Source organism: Nanorana parkeri, unplaced genomic scaffold (genome assembly GCF_000935625.1).
Source record: "Nanorana parkeri isolate BGI_ZX_2015 unplaced genomic scaffold, ASM93562v1 scaffold66, whole genome shotgun sequence".
Lineage (NCBI taxonomy): Eukaryota > Metazoa > Chordata > Amphibia > Anura > Dicroglossidae > Nanorana > Nanorana parkeri.
This window is the reverse complement of record NW_017306334.1, coordinates 1,892,868-1,905,695: the sequence shown is the minus strand read 5'-3', so window position 1 is coordinate 1,905,695 and position 12,828 is coordinate 1,892,868. Positions and strand designations below refer to the sequence as shown.

The following is a 12,828-nucleotide window of genomic DNA, read 5'->3' as shown; positions in this document are numbered from 1 at the left end:
CCAAGCCTAATATCACCAAGTGCAATGCAAAGTGTCGGATGCAGTGGTGTAAAGCACACCGCCACTGGACTCTAGAGAAGTGGAGATGTGTTCTCTGGAGTGACGAATCACACTTCTCTGTCTGGCAATCCGATGGATGTGTCTGGGTTTGACGGTTGCCAGGAGAACGGTACTTGCCTGACTGCATTGTGCCAAGTGTAAAGTTTGGTGGAGGGGGGATTATGGTGTGGGGCTTTTTCTTAGGGGTTGGGCTTAGCCCCTTAGATCCAGTGATGGGAACTCTTAAGGCATCAGCATACCAAGCCATTTTGGACAATTTAATGCTCCCAACTTTGTGGGAACATTTTGGGGATGGCCCCTTCCTGTTCCAACATGACTGCACACCAGTGTACAAAGCAAGGTCCATAAAGACATGGACGAGCGAGTTTGGGGTGGAGGAGCTTGACTGGCCTGCACAGAGTCCTGACCTCAACCCGATAGAACACTTTTGGGATGTATTAGAGGGGAGACTGCGAGCCAGGCCTTCTTGTCCAACATCAGTACCTGACCTCACAAATGCGCTTCTGGAAGAATGGTCAACCATTCCCATAGACACACTCTAATATTGAACCGTGCGGACTAAGACTGGGATGCCACTAAAGTTCATGTGCGTGTAAAGGCAGGTGTCCCAATACTTTTGGTAATATAGTGTGTGTCATATATATTTAGATATGAGCCAATGAGCCAAATAAGGGGTTGCAGCACACTAGCGCTGCTTCAATTGAGACTTAATATGCTGCTACAAAGCCATAATACAGATTCTAATCATACTGAGTAAGCACACAACAGAGATATGTGTAGGAAAAGGGAAGTAAATACTTAGCTGCTAGCTGATGGAGGAACACTGACACACCACTGCCTGACAGATTAGCTTGCCTACCAGCACTTCATGGGGGGGAACACCTCCGTTCCCCTTATCTCAAGTAGTGTTGTGGCAGAATCTCTATGTACCTCAATCTGAAAACTTACTATGACCAGTTTACTTGTGAATAGCGTTTAGTGTCATGTTGGCTATAAAATTAGTTTTTCCTAATTGGGTTTCTAAAGGGTTCTTTGCCCCTGCTTTGTGGAACAGACTTTCACCATATAAGCATGTGACTTCATTATATATTTGTGTGTGTGTAGCTTGAAATTGGTTGAGAAATTATATTGGTTTTCCTGCTATCCATGAGCCCCATAACTAGGAACTTTTCTGTTGTCCAGACCTGGATATAATGGTAGACCACCAGATCACTGCATGCACACCATAGCAGTACTGCTCATTCGATAAAGTAATGCATCCCTTTCCCAATCCTTGTTTCTGGGCCATAGCAACTGCCTGGTGTATTGTGTATAATTTCCACATGCTACTTGTGAACATGCTACTTTGATGTTCCATGATATAGGTTAGGTGACCGCATGTTAATTATTCCAAGAATGTCAGAATTGTTAGATTTCACATTCGCTTCCGTCAGTTACCATGAATGTGAACATGCTACTTGGATGTTCCATGATACAGGTTAGGTGACAGCATGTTAATTATTCCAAGAATGTCAGAATTGTTAGATTTCACATTTGTTTCCTTCAGTTACCATGAATGTAGTAGATCTAGAAAAGTAATGTTAAACCCCCTCAAGCGCCATTGTGAACTTAAGTCATTTCTGTCATTAAAGCAAATTGTTCTATCACTTGTAATGCTAATCATTTCCTCCAGCTTTATGTATCAAACCTTTTTATTTTCTTCTTAACACTGTCTGTGTCGTTGCCAATTTATCGTCTTTGCGTTCTTATCTCCTATTCATCCATTTCATTTAGTATGGAGCCGACAGCTTATCCACTGTTATTATGGCCCATTGATCAAGTAATTGGAAAAGGGCAAATAGTCAGCGGCAGCGCCTGTGATTTGCATGAAATATTCCCAGCCCTGGGTGCATGTAGCATGGTAATTGCTGCATCCACATAGCTGTCAGCTAATAACTATATTAGTCAGAATATGGAAAGCCGGATCTTAGCATATTAAAAGTTCTATTGGCGCAGATAGGCTTTGAATAGGGGATTTAATTAAACATGCTAGCAGGCTCCCAGGCTTTATGGGAAGTCAACGAGAAAATGTTTACTGCTAATTAAATATAAGACTTTTGGGTTAAATGAGGTCATTGTCCTTGAGTGTTACCCCTCCGTCTTATTCTGTGGTAAAAAAAACAAGAAGAACATTTTCAATATGACTTGTTAGATAAGTCTGTTGTTATTACTGAATTTTATATGCTCTGTGCCATTCTTGAGGAGCATGTCAAAGGAAAACTAAATGCAAAGAGAAACAGCTACATTAGCTCAATTTTGATACTTCTTGAGATTATATATATATATATTTAAATATTTTCAAAAGTCCCTTCTATGCATAGTTTCCTGTCATCATTCTGTCTACTAAGGTCCCATCTTGGTTTGCACAACAGCCAAAAAATCATATTAGGATGCGAGAGACCCTCCACTGTCTTCTGAATTTCAAAAAATAACAGAGTGGAGTAGATTAATATAAGAATAATATCACCCAGACAATTTGACGAACAGAAGAGGAAAATATTATAGTTAGGTAGTAGTGATTTTGTTTTACCTTTTACTGAGTTGTATTTTTTTTTTACAATCTTTACAAGTATGTGTTCTATTGTCTTTACTTCTGCTGCAAATTTTTGTTTTTCCCATCTCCTCATCTAATTATGTCCTTGACTAAACTGCAGCTTGCTAATGAAACCTTTTACTATGTACTTGTAAGGAATCTGGCTGTTGCCTGTATATCTTCTTGCAGCAGAGCATAAGGTCCACACACACTGCATGTGTGTTTTCCTCTAGTGTCGGGTAGAGTGTTATAATTGATACATAATAAGCATAGGCTGGGTGGCACATAGAGCGAGACACCAAGGCTAGGAGGTACACAGATCGATATGCCTAATCGCTTCTGTACAGCAATTGGCAGTACAATATGCAATAGTTGGGGTGCATTTGCCCAACATGCAGCAGTCTATGTCTAACATCATGGGAAATGTCATAGGTATCAAAAGCTTGTGTAAACATTGCTTTTTATTACTGATTTTTTTAAGAAAACATGTTTGGCCCTATTGGAAATTTTTGTCCAAAAACAACCAAACCCTATGAGGGGAATATATCAAAACTGGAGCAGCTGAAAACTGGAGCAGCTGCGTATGGCAATCAATCAGCTTCTCTTGTCAGTCTGTTCAGTTAAGATTTAAAAATTAAAGAGAGAAGCTGATTGGTTGCCATGCACAGCTTCTCCAGTTTTTGTCTGCTCCAGTTTTGATAAATTCTTCACTGTATATTTAAGGAACTTTTCTTAGCAACGGTATTTTTATATAAACTGTCCCCTTAACAAATACCCACTGCAGTTTAAGAAAAACTGCAACCATCTGTGTAGAAATTACATTTTGGGATCCTAATGGCTCTAACAGAAACCAAGGAATCAAAACATTAGAGGAAGCTTTTGGTATTGTTCAAATAATTTTAGGGCCTTTGATGGCAGACATGCAGTCAACAAAGCCTCGGGAACACAAAAGTTTGATGACACTTTGACAAGAGCAGTTGACAATATTCAGGTTACTTGTGAGGGCAGTAACAAGCTGGGAGTTGTAAAGAGAACTTGAACTTTGGATACTGTGCCGATAAAAAGGCAAGCAGAGTCAAATGGCACTAGTCCTCAGTATCGCCCGCAAGGCCCATACAGCTTATCTTTTTCCTATTGCCACCCTGCCATGCCTTTTTCCAAAGTAAGTTTTCATGTAGAGGTGGCCATCTTGTATGAGGCAGGATGTTCCTTACTTATGTCAGATCTTATGTCAGTCATCAGACCCTGGTGATCTGATGACTGATAGAGAAATAATGAAGCAGCAAAGAGGAGGAGAGGTTCAAAAAGCACAGATTCACAATATAAATGAAGCAGAAGAATGGAGATCCTAGCAGTGCAGGCTCTTATGTACATATTTTCTCTATCAACAAGAACCATGCACAGCACAGTAGTGACATCACCAAATTTTATGAGACTGGCAGTTTAGTTCCACTGTAATAAGATATACTAGCTAACTGAGCGATTTTATATTCACAGCATAGTAACAAGTTACATGAGCTTACGTCTTGCTTATGTAAATATGGGCCTGTGCAGTTATTTGGTAATGCAATAACAAATTTCTGATTAAATAAGAGCTGCTAGCAAGCTTTTTAAATATAAAGCCTAATTTTCAGTGTGCAGTTACAACATTATTGACGCAAGCGCTGTAACCATTTGAATTAAATTTGTCTCATTCCAAGGGTTTAAGAAGAATCTAATCTTTGTGCAAGACGTTTGTTTTTATGGGTCTTTCCCTCTTGTGTTCTACTGAATAACATTAAAAAGTTCATTGTGTAAACTTTGAAATAAAAGCATGTGACATATGTCAAAAATCTCTGACTGTGCTGAAAAAAAAGGTTAGCTTTACATTTATAGATTTGATAATGTAAGGCAAGGTGGTATTTGTAAGTATAAATTGTTACTTTTTCTTGTTCATCATATGCATGTACAGGCACGGGTGTCAGTGTTGTCATCCACTTAGTAGTGGCCAACTCAGGTAATTGTAAATATGGCAATATTGTTTTTTTTTATTTTTTTGAATCTTTTATTTTTTGGAAATGGAGAATGTTATAATAAATATAATGCAGAGTAGAAGTAATAAATATAGCTGATAGGTTGAAGTTAAACATGAACTTCAAGTTTTCTTCCCAACCCTAGTATACTTTTTGTTTTGTTTTAAGGTCGCTGTGCTCGATGTGGAGAAAATGTCGTAGGAGAGGGTACTGGATGTACTGCCATGGACCAAGTGTTCCACGTAGATTGTTTCACCTGCATAACCTGCAACAGCAAACTGCGTGGGCATCCTTTTTATGCCGTGGAGAAGAAGGCATTTTGTGAGCCTTGCTACATTGTAAGTACTTATCTCTACCTACTTTATTACATGACTGCTACTCTCAACATATTCTTCAACATAAAGCATCAACAAATCCAAGTTTCAGTAAATTATGTTTTCTTCTGTTCGGAGGTATGTTCAACATGTCTTCACAGGAGAGCTCCGAGTTATGCTGCTGTCTAAGGAACAAATAGTTTTGTTTTTTTCTTTCACTTTCTCACATTGTCAGAAGTAAATTTATTGCAGAGCCAGTTTGCTCTTGATGTTATCCATTTTCTGCTTGCTTTGGATGACCTTCAGTGCTTCTCCACTGTGACAGCTCTACATTATTTTAGGGTTCCAACATAGTCATTTCATTAGACCAAGTAAATTCTTGGCAACTGCAAACAGCAGGCTTGTTGTGCTGTAGGAAAACAATATAAGATTAAATTCCTTTTTAAATTCACGTCATCACTAGTGCCCAAGTTAAGTCAGCATTTCAAAGTGAACTGCGGGAATACATTCCAAAACGGAGGCGCACAAATTGCTGGATTATGTTAACGCTGGATGGAAATGCATATATGAATGACTGTAAATATATACTGCCCAATAGTGTTCTATTTGTAATGATTCAATTACATTTTTGTCCCTGATCCCTGCTAGCAGACCCCTCAAATGTCAGGTCCTTTCTGTTGTTATTAGATAAAGATCTCATAATAATAATTAGAGATGCACCAATACCAGTATTTGGTATCGGGTACTGATATTTTTTTTCCGGTACTCGCCGATACCGAGTACCGGAAGTCCCATTCAGGAAGCCAGGTGGCGTGTAATGACTCGCCACTTGGCTTTCTGATTAGCCGGGCAGCGTATAAAGACTCGCCACCAGGCTTCGCGATTAGCAGGGAAGCCACCTCATGCTTCTCGTCACTGGGTGACGAGGAAGCATGAAGCCAGCTTCTCGACCAATCAGAAAGCCAGGCAGTGCCTCATTACACGTTGCCCAGCTTCCTGATTGGCCGGGAAGCCGGCTCCATGCTCTCTCGTCACTTGTGTAATGATGTGCTGCCCGGCTTCCTGATACCGGAAGTATAGGGCTAGGCATTGGAGCATTTGGGTGAGTACGAGTACTCGGCAATGGCACCGATACTAATATCAGTGCATCCCTAATAATTGGGGAATATTTCATACTATTATTTCAATTAAGGAGATTGCCACGGTTAAAGGGACGGCTTGCTGTATCTCCAAGCAGGGTGCACAGCTATGCAAACTGGCCGTGCCAGCACGTATCTGTTTCTGTGCTTGTCGTGGTCAAATTGATATAGGGAAGCAGGGGAACTGGCAGGATCACCAGGTATTTCACATGAAAGGAATACAAAAATAAGCAGGATTTACCAACTTTTATATGAAAACACAGACAAGTATACTTAATACTAATTTTAGGGGTTACATTCACTTTAAATCACCAATTGCTTTACTCTAATTCTAACCACTTCATTTTTTAATGCTGTGCGTATTGCTATTTGACCTCATTCTCTGGTTTTATGTTGATACCCTCGTCATGCTATATTTCATACTATATCAATCCTGTCACTTTAGCACTTTGCAGGTTACTTGTATAATTAAAACTTACAAAAATAGCATTTAATATTGCTGCCTTTGACATACTTACTGTTTATGTATTTTCTGAGTAAAGGGCATTGCAGTTATCTTTCACCTTTGACACTTCTGTAAGTGTCAGAGGCTCTCTCAACAAGGCAGCAGGAAGCTGTCGCCTCCCTCTCCCCCGCCTGAGCCTTGACCTCACCAGCTGACCACAGCCTCGGAAGCCTCACTCTATAATGACAGTGTCAAATAAGCAGAGATTTTTCAGTAGATTCTCCACTCACCACTGTCACGGCAGTGCAGAGACTCTTCCACATACAGCTTCCAGCACTCTGTAATGAGAAGAGATTCCAATGCTCTGCACGGGCAAAGAAAGCTTACGCTAAGGGGATGGTCTTACTGTGGTGACTTTTTCAATAAAGTGCTACCAGAAAATAAATACGCTAACAGTGTGATGGTTCCAGCTCAACACCGCAGCCTTCACATCGCACATCATATATGGTTCCTCAATGTCTTCATTACCAAAGAAAAGAGGGAAGCTGTGCAACTCCATCATAAAGAAGAACTCCGCAAAATGTTTACTAACCCTAGCAGTGGGGCTACCCCTGCAAGTGTTAATAAAAATAATTACGAATCGTAACTTAAATGAAATGACTTTCATTTTAACTTTGTATTTAGTGTCCTTTTTAATTACTTTTAGCACATTTAGATTTTCAAGTACCTGGCACATAAAAATGGGAATAATACAAGTACAGTCCACTTCTGATAAAAGTGCAAACTGAAGCCAGTTGTCGAGTTTCCAAAGACAGCATTATGAAAAGATGAGTACAAGGTTAAAATGATGCTCTATTTGGCTGTGAGGAAGTTTTTTTTTTTTTTTTAACAGTTCTCTAGCTCAATCATATAGTTTGGATCTCCTACAACTATATGAAATAAAATGTCTGTGCAATCTGTAACAAGCAAGTCTTAGTGGAACTATTAAAAACATTGCTTTTTTGGGGGGTATTAAAAGCTTTGTGGGGTAGGTTAGTGGCAAGTGTCTGAATATGGTGCTGAGCTACACTACCAAACACTGCCTATTATTGTTTGTCTGCCTGCAGTGCGGAGTGCTGCCTTTCCTGATGGTCGTCTTACCTGGATGGGCCCTCATGGTTGCAGTGGCTGAAGGCTCCGGTCTGTGTGAGGTACTGCTCTGGAGGTCACGGTACGGTCCTTGGAGGAGTTCGGTTGGCTCCTGAATCTCCGGAAGTCTTGCCTAGTGCCTTCTCCACGCCTGGAGTATCTGGGCCTGGTTCTGGACACTGCCGCAACCCGGGTTTTTCGGTTGCTGCCGACTCGCCGGTGGTCGCCCATTCGCTCTTTCATGTAGGTCCTGGGTCTCATGGTGGCCTCCTTCGAGGCGGTGTCCTTTGCGCAGCACCACACCAGGACCCTGCAGAGGAACATCCTGGTGCAGTGGGACAAGTCCCCCCTATCCTTGGACGGGGACTTTCAGGTGTCTCGGAAGGCGTGAGCCTCCTTGCTGTGGTGGCTTCATTCTCCGGCCTTGGTGCGGGGGAAGTCCTTCCTTCCTGTGCACTGGACGGTAGTCACCACGGGTGCCAGCCTTTGGGGCTGGGGTGGAGTCATGGGCGCCTTGACCATGCAGGGTCGTTGGAGGAGTCCCGTCTGTCGATAAATGTGTTGGAACTAAGGGCGATTCGCCTTTCTCTCCTTCATTGGTCGACCCGGCTTCAGGATCTGGCGGTTCGGGACCAGTCTGACAACGCCACCGCGGTGACGTACATCAACCACCAGGGCGGCACAAAAAGCGTGGCCACAGGTCAAGAGGTGTTCGGGATTCTCTCCTGGGCAGAGAATCGGGTTCTGGCTCTCTCGGCTGTCTACATCTCGGGGGTGGACAATTGGCAGGCCGACTACCTCAGTCGACAGTCGGTGGACCCGGGAGAGTGGTCACTGCACCCAGAAGTTTTTCAGGAGCTCTGTTTTCGCTGGGGGACGCCAGGGGTGGATCTTCTGGCGTCTCGATTCAACCGAAAGGTGGACCGGTTTGTGGCCCGGGCCCTGGATCCCTGGGTGGAGGCGGTAGATGCCCTGGTGGCTCCTCGGGGTCATTACAGTCTGATTCATGCCTTTCCTCCACTGTATCTGTTGCCTCGGCTTCTGCAACGAATCGCGGGCCGAGAATATCAACATGATCCTAGTGACCCCAGACCGGCCTCGGAGGGCGGGGTACGCGGACGTGGTTCAGCTAGTGTTGGACGCCCCATGGTGGCTGTTTCTGCGTCCAGATCTTCTGTCCCAGGGACCTGTGTTCCATCCTTCTTTACAGTCACTGGCTTTGACGGCGTGGCTGTTGAGAGCCAGGTCCTGATTGACCGGAAGTTGTCCAATGCGGTCATAGCGCGCAAATCGGTTTCTAGAAAGATTTACCATCGCACGTGGAGGGCCTATTTTGCCTGGTGTGAGGCTGGGGCCCTGTCCTCGCGTTTGTTCTCCATCAGCAGAATTCTTGCGTTATTGCAGTGCGTGGTGGCTCAAGGGCTGGCCTTGAGCACTGTAAAGGGCCAAACTTCTGCTTTGGCTGCGCTTTTCCAGCGCCATTTGGCGTCTAATGCTCTGGTTCGTACTTTTGTTCAGGGGGTGACGCGCATTGCTCCCCCTGTCCGCTTGCCTTTGGCACCATGGGATCTGAATCTGGTGCTTTCGGTGTTGCAGGAATCTCCATTTGAACCTCTTCGGGAGATTCTCCTTATGTCTTTGTCACAAAAGGTGGCCTTTTTGGTGGCCATCACTTCCGTTCAGCGGGTGTCTGTTGGCTGCCTTGTCCTGCAAGTCTCCGTTGCTGGTGTTGCATAGGGACAAGGCGGTTCTCCGTCCTCGGCCGGCTTTCCTTTCTAAGGTTGTGTCGGCATTCCATCTGAATGAGGACGTTGTCTTACCTTCCCTGTACCTGAAGCCCGTTCATAGGAAGGAACGTGCGCTCCACTGTTTGGATGTGGTTTGCGCTCTCTCTCGTGTTTATTTGGAGGCTACAGCTTCTTTCCACGTGACCGACTCCTTGTTCATGCTCACGGAGGGCCCTAGTAAGGGTCGGGCCGCATCGGCGGCTACCATCTCTCGGTAGATTTGTAATGTTATTATTCAGGCGTACGCTGTTAAGGGGCGTGGGCCTCCTTTCCCTGTCACTGCCCATTGTATTAGGGCTGTTGGGGCTTCCTGGGCCTTCTGTCATGGGGGCTCTGTTTCTCAGGTTTGTAAGGCCGCTATATGGTCTTTTGTTCACACCTTTGTTAAGTTTTAGAAGGTGGATGTTTTGGCATCGGCGGATGCTGGTTTGGGGCGCAAAGTGTTGCAGGCGGCTCTTTGAGTGGTCCTTTGGGTGTTTGGTTGTTGTTGCCCATCCCTCAGTGCGTACTGCTTGGTGACGTCCCTACCATTCAGGATCTACGATCTGTTGCCCTTTGTCCTTCAATGAACGGGAGAGAAAATAGGATTTTTGTACTCACCGTAAAATCCTTTTCTCTCCGTTCATTGAAGGACACAGGTCCCGCCCTCTTTTATGGGGTGTGCACTCCTAACTGCTTGTTACTTACTGGAGACTTGTCAGCAAGTGGGGGGTTGGGCCACCAGCAGGGGCCGCCCCTAGGCTGTCTTGTCTTTTGTTATATGCCTAGCGTCCTACTCCTGCAGGTGGCGATATATCCTACCATTCAGGATCTACGATCTGTTGCCCTGTGTCCTTCAATGAACGGAGAAAAAAGGATTTTACGGTGAGTACAAAAGTCCTATTTTTTCCACTTCCTGGTCCTCTTAAGGCATTAGTGATGCAGCCTAAGTGATGTGCCCTGGGAGGGTTACTTCATCTGTAAACTTAATCTCACGAGATCTCAGGGAAAGACGTTGTTTTTCCCTGAGATGATGTGCATGGCCACATGTCCTAGTTACATGTGCGAGAGTTCAAGGAAGTAAAAATGGCCACTTTGAAAGAATGGGGAAGAAAAGAAAAATAAGGTATGCAACAAATAAAAATGATCTAGAAGTGTCTGTTTGTAGATTGTCATTACTAAACATTTCTAAAGGTGACTTTGTTGTCATTTTAAAGATATGGGTAAAGTTCCTTTTTAAATTCCCTGATGTAAGACAAATGCTGTAACAACTAAGAGTAATTTTAGCCATTTGTTCAGATGCAATGCATTTGCCCCAGGTGTGCTTGAAAACTAAAGCCAAGGAAAGGTAGCTTGTTGTAATTGGTTCACACTGTTTTAATGAAAAAAAAAACAAATCAATAATTAAACCATTAGCACTGTGTTTTTTATACTGATAATACCTTTATATACACCCTTGATAGGCCTACATAAAGTCTTATCATTCGACATTGTCTGGAAAATGCTTCCCTCTGATTTTCCTCTTCTGCAGATCTTACATGAACACGGTTTTAGTTTAATTTTAGTATGATTAGTCATCAAACAGTACGATTGTTCTTTCTGGTGAATTTTTTACTTAAGCTCGGTAGCCATCAATATTTTTTTTTTTTGTCATGGTGTTTGGCATGGTGTCATCATTTTACTCGTTACGTAAATTATTGAAAAGGATGTTTTTCTTATCTGCAGATCTTTATCCAAATGAAACATTTTAGCAAATGCCACTCTTTGCAGTAAAAAGCAGACCTAATCATATGCCTAAAATATGAAATGTGTTAAAAAATGAGGTCAGTCAATTAGTTTAAAATCTGTTAAATCATCGTTTTTGGCCATAATAACGGAAACTGTAATTTACAGATTTTGGTGGCAAAATCATAAAAATGTCCCCTTTTATGTGCGATATTTAGAGAGTAATTTATGAGAAGTGCTGTCAGTGTGCTATTTCAAGCACTCTGTAATTTCAATTTAAACTGCTCAATGGTATCATTAAGACCATTATGTAGGGTTTCTGAGTATTTTCTGTTTAAATGGCAACTTTAAAAAGTCATGAATATTTGAACAAAATTGTCCTATTGTACACAACTCATGCTGAGAAGTACATGCAGTCTGTAGTTCCTTTACTTCCAAACGTTTGACTACAGAATGCTTTCTTTATTATTACTGAATTTTTGAATGTCCCTGAATAAAAGAAAAATCACTTTATTACCATTACAAGTGGCATTCTTCTTTGTAGAAAAATGTTGTTATTCCTTGTAATAACAAAGAGATTGTACTGTAACCAAATAATTTAAATACATTTTCTCATAGGAAACTTGTGTACCCAGACAGGGTAGTTTGACATACTGGAATTGTTATGAAACCTATTAAAAAAACAGAATAGCCACCCACCCCCGAGGGTATGGGGTACTTGTGCCCCCCCAGTCTGATCTCTTTTTTTTTTTCTTCCTGTTTGGTGTTTATCTTTTTCTTCTCCTCTACTTCTCTCTGATTCTATATAGTTTGGCCTACTAGCGTTCCCTTTCCTGTAAGCCCATGCTCACTACCTGGCTTTTCGATTGGTCGTTTCTATACGATGTTCTATGAGACACATTGATCTTTTTATTTTTGTACCAATTACCCAAAGATGACTATTGGCGAGGTTGTGTATGTGTATTGTGCTTTGGTTCTGTTTACCCTTTTTCTTGTGCTATTTATGTTACCTTGTTAATAAATAATTTATAGCATAAAATAACAGAATAGCCATAACTTTGCTATTGGTGAAGCTGTACTGTTGGAATTTGCTAGTATATTTGTTTTTAAAGAGGACTCGCCACGTCCTAATAGTTAAAAAGTTAATATGCGGTATCCATATAGCATCCATTTGGCTATCATGTCTTAGTTGCCAGGTCCTAGATGACTGCAGTAATCTGAAATCATGTTACTGTAGCTTATGGTACTTACACATCCTTGTTACTATTTGCACTTATTAAATACGCCTCGTGGTGTGCTAAAAGTAAAGAAAAACTGGAGGATGATAGAAAATCTATAATCCGGATGAAAATTTTTAAATGATGTCCCCCCTACAGTTTTATTTCAGCAACTTCCTATCTCTTCACACAAAGTGAATTCAGCTATGCATCAATTTGAAAATAAGTTGATGTACATTTCTCGTTCAATATTTTTACATCTATATAGTATAACAATTTTACACGTTTCAGAAGACACAGCTGTAACAAATAACAATCAAAGGTTGGGTTCACAGATGCAGAGGGCGAGTGTTCAGAATATTTACACATAATGCATCTTTTATAGCAAATAGGGCCTGAAAAGATATACCCAGTATGAAACCATAACTTTGCAGGTGAGGACAAGTGTGG

General features: G+C 42.0%; 1 protein-coding gene across 1 annotated transcript in view; it reads left to right on the top strand.

The window, feature by feature from the left end:
* LPP (LIM domain containing preferred translocation partner in lipoma) overlaps positions 1-12,828 on the top strand; it is a 228,165-nt gene that overhangs the window by 173,477 nt on the left and 41,860 nt on the right. Inside the window, exon 7 of the mRNA XM_018576414.1 lies at positions 4,813-4,982. Within this exon, the coding sequence (XP_018431916.1) occupies positions 4,813-4,982 (170 nt within the window). The remainder of the gene's footprint in view (positions 1-4,812; positions 4,983-12,828) is intronic.